Source organism: Diceros bicornis, chromosome 24 (genome assembly GCF_020826845.1).
Source record: "Diceros bicornis minor isolate mBicDic1 chromosome 24, mDicBic1.mat.cur, whole genome shotgun sequence".
In the NCBI taxonomy this organism is placed as follows: Eukaryota; Metazoa; Chordata; class Mammalia; order Perissodactyla; family Rhinocerotidae; genus Diceros; species Diceros bicornis.
The window spans coordinates 38,212,012-38,232,507 of record NC_080763.1 but is presented as its reverse complement, the minus strand read 5'-3'; the positions used below and the strand labels follow the sequence as shown (position 1 = coordinate 38,232,507).

Sequence of the window (20,496 nt, the reverse complement as noted above, 5' to 3'; positions counted from 1 at the left end):
GGACAAGGACAGGGGAAAGGTAGTTGTCCCTGGGGCCCACCCCACCCAATCCTGCCAAACTCAAGCTTTCAAGGAAACGCAAAGATGAGTTGTCCTTACACAGAGCCGCCTCACTCGACAGAATAGCAGCTGCCAAGACGGGCACATCCCTTCTTCGCTTTCCTGCAGAAGCCTGGACAGCGGGCAGCATAAGGACCAGGATTCAGATGAAGTGGCCCCAGCAGGCCCCACATCTTTAAAATGGGGATTCTCCCACTCACGTCCCGGGGCCAGAGAATAGAACTCACCGAAGGGGAGCCCCTTCTCGGTCCTCCCCCCCGAGCGAGGCTGTTTCCTGGACCGTGGCTGCATCTGCCTCCCTGTGACCACACTCCCAGCCTCCCTGGCGTCTGGTCTCCAGGCCTCTTTGGTGACCGCAGCCCCAAGTCCCTGTACTTGGCCCCATGTGGACTGGGGACAGGAACTGGGCTGGTGATGTGAGGACGTGGGGCTGTGGGGCACCGCACCCGAGGTCTGTGTCGGGACCTCTTACGAACGCAAGACTAAAAAATGCTAGGTGGGGCAGGGCCCCGGGCTGGTTCAGCAGCCTGGGAGCAGGTTCTCCCCTGGCGGACACACTGCCCTCCCAGGATCCTGCCCTGCAGAAATCTTCTTTCTCCTGGTGTTGACAAACAGGTAATCTGATAGAGGTTCCTGGGTCTGGAGAAGACCACCCCTCCTCAGTGTGCCAGCCCCGGCCTCAGGGGCCAAGCTCCCACCCAGCACAGGGGGACCTTTAGCCCTCCAGACAAGCTGGCTGAGCATGATCTTTGCTCCCCAGAGTGTTCCGGCAGGCGAGCTGATGTGCCAGGTCACGCTGGGGGTGGGCCAAAACACATCCCCCCCAGCCTTCTGGTCAGCAGAGGGGGACCCAGGGAGCTAGACCCTCTGTGTCCTCAGTGAGGGGACAAACTTCATTTTCTGGGCCTGCCTCTCATGTGAAAGAAGGCTGGGAGGTACTGACCAGCAGCAGCAATTCTTAACGTGGCCAGGTCCCGGGAATCACCCAGAGAGGGTTTGAAAGTGCAGATTCCCAGGCCCCACTCCAGTCTTGGGAACATCGGGGTTTCAGGACCAGGCCCTGAATTTCGGGAAGAGCCCCTGGGTAGCTGTGATCAGCGCGCCCTGGAAACTAATCCAGAAACTCCGAGGAAGCCCTGTGATTCCCAGTGGAGCCTGTGTTTTCAGGATGAAGCAGAGCGCCCCAGCCTGAGCAGGCCCACACCATCCACTTGGGGACAGAAAGATGGGGGCGGGGAACTGGGCAGCCTCTCTCCCCCCAGAGCCATCTCCCAAACTAGGTACTTTGTGAGCCTGATGTTCAACACAGAATTCTTTCCAGAAAAACATCAGGTGCTGGACTTGAAAATCTTGGTATTCTGCTGCCTCTCAGGATGGCAGGATGCCAAGAAAAAACCTCTGCGATTGGGACCCAACAGCTGAGGCCTTCACTTCCTGTCTCACACTGCAGGAGTTTGGTTAAAGATGAAGGCAGACTGAGTGTGTCTGGGGGTCCTCTCGCATGTGAACTCCTGAATCCATTCATTTCACGGATGTTTACTAAGCACCTGCCATGTGTCAGACAAGAGCCCTGGCGGTACAGCAGCGAAGGAAATAGACAAAGATCTCTGCCCCTCCGTGGAACTGACATTTTACTTGGAGGAGTCACACAAGGTAAGAAAAACAAAATATCTCAAATAGGGTGGTTAGGGAAAGCCACACTGAGAAGGTGACATTTAAGCAGAGACCTGAAGAAGACAAGGGAGTGAGCCATATGGGTAAGTGGGGAAAGTGCTTTCCACCAAAGGGCAAGTGCAAAGGTCCTGGGGCAGCAGCACACCTGGTGTGTTCTAGGAAGGACAGTGAGGAGGCCAGTGTGGCTGAAGCAGAGGGCACGAGAGGGAGGACAGAAGGGGAGGTCAGTAAAGAGCCAGCAGTCAGATGACACTGGGCCTCAGAGGTCAAACTCCAGTGAGATGGGAGGATGCTGAGGGCTTGGGCAAAGTCATGGTCTGATCTGACTTATTTATGGGTAGGAGATGTCGTCAAATGTATAAGATGTAACCATCTAAGGATCATTTGGGGCCTTAGGATATCCTGGCCCAGCAAACAGCCTGCCCACACTAGAAGGGGTGGAGTCTATGCATGTCCATAAAAATAACAGTGGTGGTTGCTTTTTCTTACTGCAAAAGACAGACCAGTTGCCCTGGACATTTCAGTGCGGTCACAGGGGTTACTGGTACTTCCTGTGTCTCCAGCTGGCCTGCTGTCTGGTGCACAGGCTCCCCCTGCTCGGCCTGAGTCCAACTGCAGCTCTGATCCATGGTTCAGTACTAATAGGTGTTGACCGAGTGCCCCTAAGCACCCTGGTGACCTAATGTCGACCATTCACAGCCGACCCCCACCATGGGTCCAGGTCTCCACCCTGAAGACCGGGGCTGGGTCCCAGCAGAGCCCCAGGCAGCACAGCCTGAGAGCCCCACAGCCCCAGAACTCACCGGGCATGGAGAAGGGGGACAGGAAGGCAGCCTCGACCGGCTCGGGCTCCGGGGGTGGTGGCGGGGGCAGGGGCTGCTGCTCCTGCTCCCGCTGAGGGTCTGCGGGGTTTTCCGCAGGAACGTTCCCGTTCTCGATGTTCTCGTGTCTCCCGTTCTGAAGCGGCTTGCTGCTCACGCCGTTCGCTGAGTTGATCAGTCGCTGCCGCTGTGAGGACAGGAGGCAAGACAGACGCCAAGACGGGTGACAAGTGTCACACTGGTGCTTTTTCCCATACGCATACACAGCCCTTAGAGGTTTCTAGAACAACACCCCTGGATATCGGTTTCCCTGTGAAATGGCCCAGGAACCTTGGAATCTATCTGAGTTTACTCATTTCCATTGGGACTGACACCAGGAAGCTTTTGGGGACTGGTCAGAGCCCTGGGTCTCCCCTTCTCAGTGCCAACCTGACAACCCAGCCCATGACACCGGATGACAGTGATCATCTCGGTTTCCCCAGTGGACGTTCATAAGCCACCTGAAGACAGTGACAGGAGAGGCCCTGCATAGTTTAAAATTTTTTTTAGGTATATCACACAAAAAGCACACGCACATTAAGCATATGGCTCAATGATGTTTCATCTCACAATGTAGAACACTTCCTGCCCCTTAGAAGACTCCCTAGACACTTCCTAGTCTATGTGCCCCTCTCTCCAGATGTAACCAAGGCAACCACTATTCTTTTATAAATATCAATTAGTTTTTCTGAACTTGAATTTCATATAAATGGATTCAAACCGTGTATACTATTTTATGTCTGGCTTCTTTCACCCACCTAATATCCATGAGATTTATCCATGTTGTCATGTGAATCAGTAATTTGTTATTTTTCACGGGTGTGTAGTATTCCCTTGTATGAATAAGCCACAATGTATCCTCTGCCTGTTGATGGGCACTGGGTTGTCTCCCCCTTTTGGTTATTGTAAAGAATGCTGCTATGAACATTTGTGTGCGTGTCTTTTTGTGGACATAAGCACTCATTTCTCGTGGGTATTTATCTAGGAGTGGAATTGCCAGGTCACAAGGTAAGTGCACGTTGAACCATTTTACACTTGCACCAGCAATGGATTAGGATTTCAGATGCTTCCCATCCTTGTCAACACTTGGTATTGTCCTTTAAACTTTAGCCATCCTGGTGGATGCGTGGTGGTAACTAATTGTGGTGTTAATCCGCGTTTCTCTGACCACTAACGATATTGAGCTTCTTATCGGGTTACTGGCCATTACGACAGCCTCTGCTGTCCACGCCTTTTGCCACTTCTAACGGGTGTGCCCTGAACCAGCCCATCCCCTCCCTCCCTCATCTCACTGTAGCTACTGACAAAGGCCGCCCCCTTTCCACCCAAGCAGAAGCTGAACTTTCTGGCCAAAGCTGTGAGTTTCTACTAAACCAGGGAAAGGCACAGGCCACACGTGAAGAAACCAACAGGTCTCCCCTTTCCCGAGAATCTGCTTGCCTCTGCACGGCTCACCTTTATCTGAGTCTCATTACAAATATTTACGGATCAGCTTTAGGCCTGTGGATAACGAGGGTCACACAATGGACACATACATCCCTCCAACTACTTCAGCAGGAGAACAAGAGTCAGCAAATGTCAAAACTCTACAACCGTGTACCCAACGCCTATCCTCGTGATTACTGGAAATTAACAAAAGTAATTACTACTTAAAATGGAAGCATGTCATTTCTCTAAAAGAAAGAAGAATGGACCATTTAACTGCCTCCATGTCAGTTTTAGGCAAGGACTCCTAAATCATGAAGTCTAGGGTGGGGTAGAAATTTAAAAATTATTTTCTTACAAGCGCATCCACAACACTTAGCGTACCAAAAACAGCCAAGTGATCTATGCCTGAGACTCAGGCCCAGACATGCAGGCATAGTATTGTGCCTTCCACATAGGGTTAAATGACAAGTCATCCTTATAGTTAAAAAACAACAAAAAACAAAAAAGAAACTAGCTGTGCAAGGACAGAATTGTAAGGGGGGTTACAACTTAGTAGCAACATGAATGGTAGCAATGGGAGGGGGTCATGACTCTAGCTTAATAGGAATCAACAGAGGATTGAACCTGGAAAAAATATCTAAAGCTACCTGAGGTTGTATTAAAAGAGGAATAGATCAGAACACAAAGGAGGTGATGGATCCACATGCCAAGAGAGACAAACTGGATGGTTTTCACGGGAGAGTAACTAGATGGTGAGGACTGGAACCCTGCCACATCAGGGAGGGTGGGAGGTTCCAAGGTTGTTGAGACTCAAGGAGAAAATTAGGTGTAGGGTGTTGTCTGATGTTTGAAGGGCTGCCACATGGAAGAGGCAATGAGAAGCAACTCGAGCAGGGGCTGGATATCACAGGGAATAAAGACATAGAAAGAAGGGGGGAGGGAAGGTGGACTAGGCCGACCCCTAAGAATCTATGCAGTCTCTCTTTTGCAGTCTAGACTCAGATTTGGGTTGGAATTCCTGTTCTGCCCTTATTAGTTGTGTGGCTTTGGGCAAATTACTTCACTTCTCCGATAACCTGGAAATATCATCTGCCTCGGAAGGTCATAGAGAGGGTTAGTGCCGTGACACAGGTGAACATCCCGCACCTGCCCGGCACACAGCAGGAGCTAGTAAATTACAGCCAGCTGGACCAGCTCAAAATGACCAGCATCCGGGTGTGAGATGAGGACGGAGAGTTGTGGGGATGAAGGAGGTGGGGGACCAGGCAGGGTGGGTTCACAAGGAGGGAGGGGAAACTGAGGGTGGCTGAGACTCTGGGCCAGTTGACAACTTGTTGCAGTGGCTGTGGGTGAGGACGGTCAGGTTAGGCGTAGCCCTGGAGGGCAGGAAAAGCAGAGCCCTCCCTCCACGCCCCTCGCACCCCCTCCCCCAGTACCCAGCCCTGCAAACCCTCTCTGAGGATGAGCAAATAAGGGCGTCTGTCCCATAGGCATTTCTACCACGGATTAATTTTAGCTTTGCAGACTTCTCTGTAACATTCTGGAATTAAAATGACTGAAAAGGAAATGAAACCAAAGGGTCTTAAGAAACAACCTGGAAACTGGGCATTTTGGGGTTTTTATTCTCCCTCATTCCCAGTCCATGATCAATTTCCCCAGAGACACTGCTCAGCCTCCAGGCAGAGCCTTTCAGCTGGGTGTCACTGAAATTTTAGAGCCGGAAGCATCCTGCCCAGCACCCTCAGACAGAGAAACTGAGGCCAGGAAGATTAAGTGAGTTAATGGCTAATGTGAGATGGAAACTCAGAAGCTCCTCTCCTGAGCCCAGCCTCTCCGGCTCCCTGCGCTGCCTTCCATGGCAGGCCAATCCCAACATGGTGGAAAACAAGGTTTTTCCAGAAGCTTAAACATTTGGGGGCTTGACAACCAGCATTTTACTAGCTCACAAAAACCCCATTATTTCCCTGGCTGTGTATGCCATGAAAAATATACTATAAACTCAAATGCCCCAAATCCTTAAGAGTTGTTCAAACCCCGCCTCCCACCCCCAGCAGCCAGCAGGTACAATTATCACCCTCAGGAAAAATGGCCAGGGTTCAGTAAAATTTCATTGATTTAACTTCTACCGATTTGGACCAAAATGATTCAGAATAATTCAAAGCTTGCAATGTTTCCCTTTCTTAATACACATTCCACAGAGAGGGCACATAATGTAGGAAATTAAAGTAGAAATGTTCAAAATATAGAACCTTTAAGCACTGTGCAACCTCATTCTTGCATGCAATCGATGCGCTAACTACCCATTATTAGCTATGGAAGTTTCTAGCTCTCTGGTAACCACCTGGGTCAGAGGATAAGGTCTGAAAACTCCAACATGCACATATGCAGCACAGACGGGAAAAGCTGGCAAGCAATAAGCCTGTTAGCTCTGCTATACTGTTTGTACATTAAGTAATATTCAAACTTATTAAAATTTTTTTTCGAATGAGAGAGAGAGACAAGGCACAAAATCCAAGTGGAGCATGAGGGTACAGAGTGGAGGGAAGTTCCCAGAGGTAACCGCTATCCAGCAGTATCTCGGTTTCCTTCTAGAATTCTTCTATCCACAGAGAACAGGTGTGTATTCATCTTGTTTTGCCCTAAATAACCTTTTAAAGAAACAATCCATACTTGAGACTGGCCTTTCTCCAATGAGTTTAACGCTAGTGCCTGACAAGATCCTTAGTGGAACGTCTCCAGCAGGGTATTCGAGGGCTGCCTGCCTTAAAGTCCCTCCCGATGGGATCATTTGCTGCCTGCGGGTGATGGTGGGGCTTCCTTCCTTAAACAGGTGGGGTGACAAATGCCAGCCCGGCAGAGGACGCCCTCGTGGCCCAACACCAGAAACTGTCCCGACAAGGTGCCAGAACCCCTCCACCCGCTCTCGTGGTCCTCTAAGCACTCACCTCGTTAATGATGATCCTGCTGGCCATCCGCAGCCGCGTCCTGGGCCCGAACTTATTGGTGATCATTACGCGCAAGCCCGCCTCCGGGAAGCTGAACTTGGGAGGGCTGGAGCTCATGACCTCATCTACCATCACCACCGGGTTTTTGCTGTACGCCGGCTCCTCCTTCACTATATTGAGCACAACGCCGTGATTAGCGCCGAGATGGCCCCTGGGGATAACACCCAAGTGCTGGGCGACTGACCTCCCCTGGCATTGCAGGCTTCCTCGGGCTGTGGGCCCCGCAGCCGCCTGGGAGCCCTGCTCCAGCTCCTCCCATCAGTCAAAGGGGGCCACCGGCTCTGAACCACCTGCCGACTTGAGTACTAGACAGAGCCTGTGGTCCCCCTGCTACAGCCCCCCCTCAGGTAGATACTCCACATCTAGTGCCTCTGCCAACCGCTGCCCCTGCTCCTCTGGGGCCCAGTCTTGGCTAATTGTAAGGGTGTTTCCGTTCCTCATCTAAGCCTCACAGGGCAGTCCACCTACAGACAGGGTCCCTACCACCTCTCACCCTGACTGGGAGGGGACCTTTCTTTCCCCCTGCTTACAGAGGCTCAGATGAAACTTTACAAATTGACAAGGGCTCTCTGGAATGGAAAATGCTGGAAAGCACCAGAGAGCACTGGCTCTAAACTTCCGACAAGGCCACCTGTTCTGTCTTTGAGGGACCTTCTCCACCCAGCACAAAAGGATGCTTCTAACTTTGTTCTCAGTGAGGCAGTGGTGAGGTCACAGATTCAGCTCACAGGCCCTGGACGAGGCAACCGAGACCCAGGAGAGGCCCTGCTTGCTGCGAGCGTGCAGTGGGTGAGCTGCTGGCCGAGCCCAGCGTCCCCTATAAAACCAACACCCTCCAGCAGGGAGCCCACTTTCCCTGACCCTTTGCTTCCCCTCATGAGGCTGAAGAACAAATCTCCCAAGTCCCTGGACCTTCTCCTTGCCGTCTTCATGAACATGCTGGGGGCCGGAGTCCTGGGGGATCTGATATTTAACTCCAGGGCCTGAGGGCCTAGTAACAGAACCACCCATGAACACAGCACACAGAAGCAGGCGGTTTTCCCCTCCGAGGGCCTGTCAAAGTGGACACGCCCATCCCGCTGCACCGGTCACCAGCTCCCGGTGAGCATCCTTCCCTGGCAGGAGCAGTCAAGAGCAAATTCACGCAAGAGTTAATGGCACAAACACAAAGAGATGCACACCAGACACACACACCCTCACCAAACAGGCAGCAAGGCTCAGCAGACAGGAGGCGTGTGGTTAGAACGAAGCCAAGAGGACCATGCATTTGTTGGAGACAGACTAGCCTCTGAGAAGGTGTGTGCTGGGCTCGGGGACTTGTTTTTTTTAATGCGTGTGTTATCACTTGATGAAAGCGATTACTTACAGTTCAGAAGAGGAGTTAAGGAGACAGAGGCCAACAGAGATTGCCAGAGATGATTAGGCAGTGGATGCCCAAGAGTTTGGGCCAGCGTTCGTGACGGTGGCCAAGACACCAGGTGGGTATGCGAAGGAGGGTGTTAGTAGAGGGGCTCCTGCTACAGGGGCTTCCATGCTCGGGGCCTCTGGCCTTCGGGGTGGCCCCTCTTCTGGCTGAATTCCGCGGCTCCGTCCCACTCTGAGGAGAAGGAGCCCCTGTGCCCACTGCCCCCTGCTCCCCGTCTGCTGCAGGAAAGCTCGAATCCCTCCCTCCTCTGGAGCCTTCATCCCAACGGGAGGTGAGAACCAGCACAACAGCTGCGAGCTCCAGGCTCGTCCAGTCCCCGGACCCAGCCCCGTCACAGGCACAGCTGGGGCAACAATCGGGCTCAGAAGGAGAGAGCCTGTGGAGCATCAGTCTCCTGAGCCATGACACCTGGCTCCCGGGCACCTCGTCCTGGTGTCGTCCACCTAGGGGCAGGTGATGAGCCCAAGCCAAGGGGGTCTGTCCACTGACAGCACGTTTTTCTTGTAGTTCAGCCCACGGCCAGGCATGGCCCACCCCTCCCCGCTCCAAGCCAAAGCTGTGTCCAGGGCCAGGGCAGCCTGGAAGGGCCCGACAGAGAGCCCAGCCTGCGGGCAAGGCGACCCTGGCTGTCAGGCTGCATCAGGAGAGGCTGGACTCCCAGCAGCGGCGGGAAACGGGGTGCTCCCCTGCCTCAGTCCTGGGACCTTCTCTTGGTGCACTGTGCTCTGCTTTCTTGAGTAGAATTGAAGTGTGATGTGGAAAAACATGTAAAGTTTTAGGGGAAAAAGCCCAAACAACTGAAAAAAGCTGGAGGATGCTATCCCCTAGAAAAAGAGAAAACTAGCCAGAGCTGACCTGGTGAACTGAAATGCATGACCTTTAAGAACACTGAAGTACATAAAGGTGTTTTATAAGAATGGTAGTCAAAAGGCACAAAACCTGTCAAGAGGTTGGGTTAAAATTTGTATTTTAGGGGCTGGCCTGGTGGTATAGCAGTTAAGTTCATGTGTTCTGCTTCGGCAGCCCAGGGTTCGCCTGTTCGGATCCTGGGCATGGACCTACGCACCGCTCATCAAGCCATGCTGAGGTGGCATCCCACACAGAGGAACTAGAAGGACCTACAACTAGGATATACAACTATGTACCAGGGCTTTGGGGAGAAAAAGGAAAACAGGAAGATTGGCAAGAGATGTTAGCTCAGGGCCAATCTTCCTCAAAAAAAAAAAAAAATTTTTTTTTTAATTTTATATGGGAAACACCAAAACTGATAACAGCGAAGTCAGAGCTGCGTGTGTGCGTGTGCCCGCGTGTGTGTTCTTGAAAGAATCTACCAGCCAGCCAGCCTGGACTTCCTGGGGTGGGGTGGTGAGATACGGACCCGCCCGCAGCCTCAGGACCGCAAAAGAACTCTGAGTTGGAAAGATTCTGTGGCAACACCACCAAAAAAGGCAAACTTCTGAAGCTCCGTTCTCCTTAGTCCCCGGGGGGTATTCCTGGGGGCTCCTTCCTCCTGCCTCAGTCTATTCTAGGGGACAGTGCCCTGCAGGGACTCACACCCACGGCCCTCCGGGAGGGAAGGGGCATCCACCAGCAGGGACTAAAAAATCCTAACGGCTGCCTCTCTGGGCCTCCCACATCTCAAATTCCAGGCCCGCACCCCTGAGCCTTTTTCTCCTTGGTCTTTATCTAAACACATCTGTGCTGATAAAAGGCTGTGCTTGAGGGGCAGTCCTGTGTCTAATCTTCCAACTTCCTAGAAATTGTCTTGGACTTAGAGATCTGGGACAAAATAATAAACTTGTGGGGGAAGTCCTACTGTCACGGGTATAAAAGTGATGGAGACAGGGCCACCATAGAGCTCCGGAAAAGGCCCACCCTAGGCAGCGGCCTCAGGGCAGCCTGATGTCCCCGGAAAGGGAGGTGGCCAAGGCCCTGCCACATGAGGGGCGTTGCACATGAGGAATGCTTCTCATGGCTCTGGGGACAGGCCTCCTCCGTCAGCCACATGGGCGGGGAGGTGGCTCTCGGGGCTGGCACCTGAGGAAGCGGGTGTGTTCCACCAGCCTGAATGACTCAGCAGGTAGAATCTTTCCTCTTTGCCCTGAAGGTCCAGAGGACCCCAGGAGCCTTCATCTCCGTCTACGAGCCTAGGCAGGAATCAGGCTCTGTCCTGAGAGACTGTGTGTGGGGACCTTCAATAGCGACTTCAGAGACACTATGTCTGTGGAGCTAAAACCCAAAACAGCAGCCACATTGTTCCTTCCCCTTCTGAGGACGTTGTCCTGGAAACGGGCTCCCTCCTGGGGGAGCCTGCTGAGCACTTATGAAACAGGCCACACGGGCACAGCCCCAGCCTCTGCGGGCCTCCTTTCTCTGCCCCTCACGGGCGGGCCTCTGGCAGCCAGGCTGTGGCCTTGACTGCAGCCGTGCCCCTACCCCAGCGGGCTCCTTCCTTCTGTAGGGAGAGATTCATCCCTTACGCCAGCACCTGCAACAGGTGCTCCCTCAGGGGTTACCTGAGACCGGACAGCACACTCTGGCCTAACGTGCACAGGAAGGGAGCCCCTTCCCTGAGCCACTCCAGGGTGAAGACCGGGGAGGGGCCAAGGAGTATAGATTTCAGCCCCTACACATCCCAGACACCTGCAAACAGGCCCCTCTGAGACTACCGGGTCCCATCATTCACATCACAAAGAAATTAAAGTTGCCTGAAAGAGGATGTGACTTGCCCAAAGCCATGGGGAACAAGGGAGCAAGACCCTCAGGTGGCCAGTCCACAGCTCTCTCCCAAGGTTCCCAAAGCAGCAGCCAGGCAGGCCTAGACAATTCGGGGAACTCAAGAGAGACAACAGGGGCTGGCTCCGGGGTCCCAGAACCCCAGACAAGGGGGCCAAAGAGAAGCTGAGGAGACCGGGCTGCAGCCCCAGGGGAAGGGGCTCCAAAGCAGGGCTCTCTGGGGCTGGTCTGGGATTCCTGCCCAGCTCCGTGGCTGCCTTTCCCGGCCTTGCTGTTCCTCTGGGTGATGAGCCAGAAGTCTCTCCAGAACAGAGTTCTCCAGAACTGGGCCTGGTATTTGAGAAACCACAGGGAGACCTGGGCCTGCCCTGCAACTCCATGGCCTTGGCTTCCTGTCATCGGCCTTTTACATGGCTCAGAGATGTCATTACTGCATTTCGGAAAAGCCAAGCGGGCCGCAAGCCTTCCCCGGGGATGAGACTGCTGACTTTTTCATGTTCCTCCCATCTAAGCCAACACCAATCTGGGCAACATCTCCAACATTGATTCTCCCTCCTTGTTTATGGTCTTGTGACCAAAGGTAAAAGAGTGACAATTTAGAGGGAGTGAGTGTGTGTAGGTAAGAGAAGGGAGAGTGGTTTCAACGCCACGGTTTTGGCCGCTCCTGTCTGCTCAGCCTTACCTTGCCCCAGCAGTGGCATGGAAGGGTCATCAGAGCTACTATCACAGTAATCATTACCATCTTCCAGCTCACTGTTGACCGTGTTGCCATTTGCAATGGTCTTTTGTTTGACTGTGAAAAAGGCCTGCATCTTCATGTTGTACCTGGAAGTTAAGGCAGGAGGTCAGAGCTGCGGGAGAGTCTGGGAGGGGCGTGCTGGGGCCTCCCCGTCCCCCCACCCCTGTGCACACACAGCATGGCGGCCGCAAGGTGGGGAGCCAAGGGTTTTCTACTGAGCTGATAGAGTTTCCTGACAGGAAGCATAGAACAACAGCAGTCTGAGGGTCCTGCTCCTACTGAGATGTTAGTGGGCTTCCTGGGGGCATAAAAGACTTTCAGCCCAAGAGAAGGACAGATGCCTGCTTACTGCACATCACAAGCCTGTCCCAATAAAAGACGTTCAGCCCAGCCTAAGGGACAGGCTTGAAGGAGGCATTATCAGGCCTGTCCTTTCTCCCACAGCCCCGAGTCTTGCTCACGTGGCTGCCCGTGGGCCATCCCCGCAGAGAAGAGACTCACTCCATCTCAGACACCCAGGCTGCTGCCTCCCTGGAAGGCTCTCAGAGAGCAGATCTTTTAAGGACAATTCTCTTGTAGTTTGACAGTTTATCACTCATTTTTATAAAACAGTATGTTTTATATAAACGCGGGGATTCATAGCCTCATACAGCCCAGTGTTGCTTTTCTAATTACTGTCGAGGTGTACAGAGGAAGATAAAATCTGAATGTGGCTCAACTCCTGGGTAGTTTTTCCTTTTTCTTTTTTAATGTGGACAAATACATATGACATAAAATTTGCTATTTTAACTATTTTCCATTTTTAAGTGCACAACTCAGTGGCATTAATTACATTCACACTGTTATGCAACCATCACCACTATTTGCAAAACTTTTTCAGCATCCCAAATTAATCAATTTGTGCCCATTACTCAATGAATAATTAATTACTCCCTCCCCTCAGCCTGAGGTAATGTCTAACTGACTTTCTGTCTCTATGAGTTTGACTCTCCTAGGTACCTCACGTAAGTGGAATCTGACAATATTTATCCTTTTGTGACTGGCTCCTTTCCCTCAGTATAAAGTTTTCAAGGTTCATCCATGTTGCAGCCTTTGACAGGATTGCCTTCCTTTTCATGGCTGAATAACAGTCCTCATGAGTAGTTCTGCAATCATTCTGACCTGGGCAGCTTCTGGAGGGCCTCAAGAGCGCACACCCCAGGACCCAGTGTTGGTATCCTCAGTACCAGGAGTGGCGCCCCCACAGTTGTGCAAGGTGGCGGCCCTGAGAGGTGGCATTTCATGAAGCCTGGAGCAGACATGGGGCTCTTTGAAAAGAGCAGTATTAAATTATTAGAATTATAGAGACAGCGAAAAAGAGTGGCCACCTGGGGCATGGAGAAGCAGCCCGGAGCGGGGTGGGAAAGATGTCCTCGCTTGCTACTCGTTTGAGGAACGGCCTCATCCTCCCTGCACCAGCCCTGACTGCGCCGGCCTGGGTGTGGACAGCACCCCAAAACAGTGTCTGAACATTTCTCCTCCACGCCGGCCACCCCCAGCGTGGTGTCCCCCAGAGAGCCAGGACAGGCCAGAGTGACTGATGGGCCTGATGGGGGTTTTCCTCCTATTCTAACAAAAGGCTAGAGCAGGATGTGGAACGAGGCGTCAGATGGCCCAGGAGGAAGAGAGAAAGGGCACTTACTTCATAATCAGAATGTAAAACACGTACAAGATGATGAGCACCAGGCCTTCCCACCTCCAAGAGAGAAAGGAGACTGTGGTTAGAGCCAGGGAGGCAGGGAGTGACCGGGGAAGCAGGCGCAGCAATGGGGGCTGTTCTTCTACCAGCCCCGGCCCCGGCCCCGGCCCCAGGATGCGGGTGAGCCGCCCCAGCCCTCAGCTCTCGTGCAATCTGAAGCCCCCTTGGGGCCAGAGAGAGAAGGCTGAGGGTGGGTTCTTCTCAACCACAGGGGGTCTGCAGGACTCAGGCGGAGTTCCCCCAGCCACCTAGAAAAAGGAGGGACCGGGGCCACCACATCTAAGACTCAGGGAGGGGAGTGGTCTGGAGTCATGCAGACTTGACCCTAAGAGGGCCTGTGGTCATCTGAGATTCTAGCCAGGGACCAGAGGAGCTGTGGGTAGAGGTAGCAAGGGGCCCTAAGAACTACCCAAAGAGAGGGGCTGGGCACAGGACCTCCTGGGCTGAACACTAGGCAGGGTAGGTCTCTCTGGGACACACTACACACTGCTGTCTCACAGAGAGAGTGCCCAACCCCAGACACGGGGGATTTCTGAAGCTCAGACCACAAGCCTCTGAGGAGCCACCCAGCTTTTGTTCGTTCATCTGACAAACGTCTACTAACGGCCACTAAGCGCCCAGCATGGGCTACAGTCGTGTTGGGGGCTCCTCCTCTGCTGACACAGCCCAGAGACCAGCAGAGCCGCAAAGGGACTTGCAGATGATCTGACCACCCCCCCCCCCAACTCCATCTACAGCTGGAAGATGCGCCCCACGAGGAGACAGACTTCGTGACTCACACGGTGGGTTGGAGGCCCGGCGGGCGCCAGAACTGGGTGTCTCTGGGCCCACAGGACACAGCAGCTAGTGTCAGGCCTCCCGAATACCTTCCCCCAAACAATCACTCACAAGATGTGGATTCTGAATCACTGTCACGACGAGAACATTTTTATGGCTTATGAGAGTCAGATACATTCATGCCCTATAGAGTGAATCAATCTTTTCTTTAAAGTTTGGGCTTTATATATCCTAATTAAGGAATCGTTTCCTCTCTCAATGTCATGAAGATGAGTCTCTATATTTTATTCTAAATTATTGTTTAATTTTGCTTTTTACAGTGAGATCTTTAATTCATCTGGAATTTATTCTCGTATAAGGTGTGAGGAAGGGATCTGATGCTATTTTGTTCTGTGTGGATTCCTGGTTGTCCCAGCAGCATCTGAGACCCCCTCCAACTCACTGCCTCGTCATGACGTCTGTCATATCCCCCAGCCCAGAAATGGGCTCATTACTGGATTTTTGGTTCCATATTGGCCTGTGCTTATCCCTGTGCAAAACGCCATACTGTTTTCATTATGTTAGCTTTATAATACATCTCAATATCTGGCAGGGTGGAAATATTAACGGAAACTATTTTTGTTACTTTGAAAGGAGAAATAAAGGCATGATTGCTTAGAATTATACCCTTTTTACTTTCACAAGTTTATAAACTTCTGTTTGTAAAAATAATTTTTGAAAAGATTCAATGGGGGCCGGCCCCGTGGCTTAGCGGTTAAGTGCGCGCGCTCCACTACTGGCAGCCCAGGTTCGGGTCCCGGGCGCGCACCGACCCACGGCTTCTCCAGCCATGGTGAGGCCGCGTCCCACATACAGCAACTGGAAGGATGTGCAACTATGACATACAACTATCTACTGGGGCTTTGGGGAGAAAAAGGAGGAGGACTGGCAATAGATGTTAGCTCAGAGCCAGTCTTCCTCAGCAAAAAGAGGAGGATTAGCATGGATGTTAGCTCAGGGCTGATCTTCCTCACAAAAAAAAAAAAAAGATTCAATAAACCCAACAAACAAGGATACTAACAACAAAGGAACGAGAAACAAACTTTAAAAACTTACCACACAATTTCTTCATCATATATGAACTGGAAGGCAAAAGAAACAAAGGGTGGGGGGACATATTTATTCCAAGAACAAACGCAGGCCCCGAACTGCCCAGAGCTGGCTCGTGTTGGCTTGTTCTGTGTTTTACAGAAAGCTGCGCTCCTCTCTCCATTTCTGGTTTCTCGACTGCAGAAGGTGACCTTTCCTTAGTTAAAACCTAAGACAGCAGATGCTGCGATACGCGGCCCCAGCTTAGCGTGGGCCTCCCAGGAGAAACAGCCTGTGCTTCACTATGGTCCACGCAGCTGCTGGGGACCTGCCCTCATTAATGGAACAGAGTTGGTAAAATCAAAAATCCTAAAAACTAAAAAAGCATCTACGTACAGATGTATGTATGTAAAATTATTTATCTATCTATCTATGGTGCTGTGTAGTAGGGGAAGGTGTCATTTTCTTAAAAATAAAGAGTAACCCCTTTGGAAATTCTGAGGGCCAAGGACCCGCTTGTACCATTCGAAGAGAGACTGGGGATGATGGTGGGGATGCCATGGCTTCCTAAGGAGGCACTCATATTGCCCAACAACCCCACCCCGCATCGTCGACACGAGATACTGATGAATGATGCTTCTGTGGTCCAGGGGAGGAGTCCTGTGACCGCCCCAGCCAGGCCCAGTGTGGACGGAAAAGTGGAGGGGCTGTGCCCACCACTCTGATTCTTGGACACATGAAGGTCCCTACACACAATGCCAGGAGACGTCGGGGGCTGCTGTCTGGAGTTGGACCCACAGTACCCCTCTCCTGGCTGTCACAGTGGGCAGCACACATAGGAAGTGCTTTGGGAAGCCTCTTTTGAGAGGGTCATCCTGGCTGGGCATTGCTGTGAGGCTCCCCAGACTCAAGGCTCTGAGGAAGTGGCCTCAACAGAGGGCAGCCTAGTGCCACCACCAGGGTAACTTGAGGGACATTTATGGGGATATTTTTACAACCCAATGGAGGGCTACCAGCATTTAGATACAGTGAAGGTCAGGGGTGCCAGCCAGCCTAGAACGTGTGAAAATGTTCTATCGGGAGACTTTTTCCACATTTGGCACAAGTCTGAAATGTCCTGCTAAATATTCAGGCAAGCAGGAAAAAAAAGAAAAAAATCCCTAAGTCTAGAACTTAACTCCATTTTACAAATCAACATATTCTCACATGGTTTTAATAAATCTTAATTTTCTAGTCATATGATGGAAGGATGACTGTACTTAGCTCTGTTTAAGATTTTATCAAGAGTCATTCATAATTCTGGAAAACCACGTCATCAATGTGGGCACCACTCGTGGGGCCTGAGATGCCAGCCTCAGTCTGCGCTGGTGGCTGTTGGGCCCGGAGATCTTCCGTATGGGGGGCAACAGATTACATCATCAGGTGTTTTAGCATCTTCATACCCAAACATTTATACACCGAAAGATGTATTCTTTTATTATAAATTACTTTTGTCCTTTATAGTAGAGTTTGGGTGTTAAGTATTTTTTTTTGAAATTGTGTATAGGTAAATTATTTTATCTATAACTTTCATTTTTGGGGGTGTGGTAGGCAGCCTCGCAGACGGCCCCAATGATTCCCCTGTCTGACATTCACACACCCTTGAGTGTGGCCTGGACCTAGGGACTTGCTCCTAACAAACAGTATATGGTAAAATTGATGGGCTGTCACTTCTGAGGGTAGGTTACAAAAGGACTGTGGCTTCCATCTTGGCACCTTCTCACCCTCACTCCGAGGGAAGCCAGTTGCCATGTCTCCAGCTGCACCATGGAACAGCCAGCAAGGAAGGACCTGAGGCCTGCCCACAGCCACGTGAGTGATCTTGAAAGCGGATCCTTGTCCAGAGGAGCCTTGAGACGACTATACTCCGGTGAGAGACCCTGAGCCACAGGACTCAGCCAAGCCCCTCCCAGATTTGATCCACAGAAACGGGAGTAATAAATGTCTGATGCTGCAGAGTTTTGGGGAAATTTGTGACACAGCAACAGATAGCTAATACAAGCGACATGATTGTCAGATACAGTTGGCGCTAAATCTTGTAAGGTTGAGAAGTGTCACTCTAGGGCACATTCCATACCCTAAAATCTGGGCACGCCACATGCATCTGCCCTCCTCAAATACGACCTGGCTTGTGCCACTGCTTTAAAGCTCCTTTTGGATTGAAACCTGTGGATGGCACGCTCCTTGGCCTGTGTCGTATGCCTCACTGTTGTGTCACTGTCATGTGCACTGATGTCACCCCAGCCCTCGGGGGGCTACAGAGACACACACACTAACAGGCCCCAGGGATCCCTGTTTCTGCCCCTCAGTGGCCAACTCTGACTGCTTCCAGCTGGCTCTCTCCCCTGGTCTGCAGTGAGCTGTGGAAGCAGAAACTGCTGCTTAGTAAAAGGGCTCTAAGTGAGGGTCTGAGGGGCCTCTGATGAGCAAAGGACTTGAGCTTCACTGCACGGACCCTGTGACAAGTGTTCGGGCCTTTCCGTTCCGAGGCCATTCTGAATTCAAGTTTGCCCCATAACCCAGGTGTTATGTGTGAGGCTTTCGGGAGAGGGAGGCCCAGTGGCGGGGGGATCGGTCGATGCAACTATGATGAGTGGTCAGTGCAGCCCCTGGGCAGGGTACTGGGGGTCTCTGGCTAGAGTGCCAGGGACAGAGGTGGGCAGGAGGGTGACTCACGGCAATGAGCACGATGACAGAGAGGGTGTAGTACACGGAGTCTCGGCACACGGCCCACCACGTCAGAAGGACCACCTGCCAGGAAAAGGGGAGACAGGGGTGGGGAAGGGGTGAGGGGGCTTCCCCACCACCCCCAGAACCCCACAGGGGCAGGGACAGGCCCACGGAGCTCCTCCCAACTGTGCTACCAGAAACAAATCTCCCCTGGCTACTCAGGGCCACCCTGTGCTCTTTGTCATATATGGGGAACAGTTTCAAGAGGCCAAGGCACTCGCTCTTCCCCTTGATGCTAGAAATTTCTGGTGGTAACTGGCTGCCAACCTCTACCTCGTGTGGCAGGGCAGGGCCCACCCATGAGCCCGCTTCTCTGAGGTCAAGTCTAATGTCCCCCCATGGCCCCGGGGACCAGGAAGATGCTGATGGGGTTATCAACAACAAGCCAGCTTCATGCTCCCTGCTGGGGAGACCAAAGGTAGGCCCCAGATATTTCCAGAATCTAGCTCAGGGTCAGGGTTCAGGAGGCAAACGCCTGCTGAAATCTGTCAAATGACTGCTCACTCTCAGACCGGCCAAGAGAGCCGATGCTGTTCCTGCTCTCAGACCACCGACTGCCGGAGGGGGAAGGAATGTCAGATGCCACTGTGACACACAAGGAAACGGGCTCGGAGGGGGAAACCGGCTCACTGAAAGCCAGAGGGAGTCAGGGCTCGGCTAAGGCTGGGCCTCTCGGGTCTCCCCACTGCTGTCCCTCACGTCACTTCATAAGGGCTTATCCCCACCACTAAAGGGCGCTCGTCAGTCAGGCCAGGGAGGGAGACCACTGACCTGCCCCGCAAATAATCCACAAACTCCAATGATACACAGGATGTTGAACACGGCAGAGCCCACGATGGTCCCAACCCCCACATCTCCGTGGGTGATGAACACACCTGGGAAGGGAAGGGCACAGATCCTCTTCTGCGGGGCCCCAGCCTGCCCCCTCCAGACCCAGGCTGGCTGTGAGGTCTGGGTCCCCCACCCTGTGCACCAAGGGGTGTTGTTTTCACATCAAACAGAATACCCACGATGCTGGTGGGAACAGCAACACCAGAGAAGTGCAAGCGCCCTCAGAGACCAGCTACTCCAATCCTCCCATTTTTTTGAATGGCTTTATTGAGATATAATTCACACGCCATAAAATACACCCATTTAACGTATATAATTCAGTGTTTTTCATCACAGAATTGTGCAACCATCACCACAATCTAATTTTAGAATATTTTCATCACCCCAAAAAGAAACTCCACACCCAACAGCACACCCTCCACCCCACGCCCCAGGGAACCACTAATCTGCTTTCTGTCTCTCCATCTCTCCTGTTTTACAGATGAGAAAACTGAGGCTAAGAGCCAACAAATGCCCTCACTGGTCAGAGCACCAGGCCTGGGCTCCTGAGATCCCGGGTCTCCAGCTGGTGGGATGTCTTACCGATGACAGAGGCAAACAGTTCGGGCGTCGAGCTTCCTGCAGCCATGAAGGTGGCTCCAGCCACATCTTCACTCAGATGGAGTTTCTGAAACAGAAGTGATCACAGGCTGTGACAGGGGACAGTGGACAGGCTAACTGGTCACTCGGGCAGCCAGGGAGAACGCAAGGAGCAATGCTGTAGCCAGAGCCAAGCTCCTCAGCGGGCAGCCTCTCCCCGCTGCACCTGGAGACACACCCTCCGCCACTCTGCTGGGCCTCAGCCCAGAATCCCCGTCCCCTTCCCCCATCTGTCAATTTCTGTTCATTCTCTTTGGATGCCTGGAGAAACCATGGTGATTCTGGGTCCGCCTAAATGTCAACTGGAAACCGCCCACCCTGGGTTCTCTGAAGGCCTCTGGGCAGGCTGGCTCAGCGCAGGCTCGGCCTCCCCTATCCCCCACCTCCCAAAGCACCCCTGGGCAGCCCAGGGCTCTAGGGCCACTGAGGAACCCCCGGGCCAGCACAACCTCCGTTCCGAGCTTGCTACAGAAGGGGTCCTCAGAAGGGCTGGCACTCTAGGCTTGACAGGAGCTGAGGTGGTGCACAGCACTGACCCCCAGGGCAGAAGTCCAGCCATCTTAAGCCCGCCAATGAGGAAGGGTCCACGGAAGAGATTCTGCCATCAGAGCATCCAAACCCTGCTGCATTCTGTCCTGCCTCCTCCCTGCTTTTGCCAGGGTCATTCCTTCCTCCTGGAATGCCCTACTCCCCCCCTCTGCTTGCAGAAATCCTTCCCACTTCCAAAGCCTGGACCAAATGCCACC

At 52.5% G+C, this 20,496-nt stretch overlaps 1 protein-coding gene across 1 annotated transcript in view; it reads right to left on the bottom strand.

Annotated features, from left to right (window-relative positions):
* The window catches only part of SLC24A4 (solute carrier family 24 member 4), a 157,622-nt gene that overhangs the window by 33,957 nt on the left and 103,169 nt on the right, over positions 1 to 20,496 (bottom strand). The window contains exons 5-12 of the mRNA XM_058567578.1: positions 19,694 to 19,778; positions 19,052 to 19,155; positions 18,227 to 18,301; positions 15,539 to 15,564; positions 13,610 to 13,663; positions 11,872 to 12,014; positions 6,968 to 7,137; positions 2,538 to 2,742 (exon numbers count right to left, since the gene is read on the bottom strand). Coding sequence (XP_058423561.1) covers positions 2,538 to 2,742; positions 6,968 to 7,137; positions 11,872 to 12,014; positions 13,610 to 13,663; positions 15,539 to 15,564; positions 18,227 to 18,301; positions 19,052 to 19,155; positions 19,694 to 19,778 — 862 coding nt within the window. The remainder of the gene's footprint in view (positions 1 to 2,537; positions 2,743 to 6,967; positions 7,138 to 11,871; positions 12,015 to 13,609; positions 13,664 to 15,538; positions 15,565 to 18,226; positions 18,302 to 19,051; positions 19,156 to 19,693; positions 19,779 to 20,496) is intronic.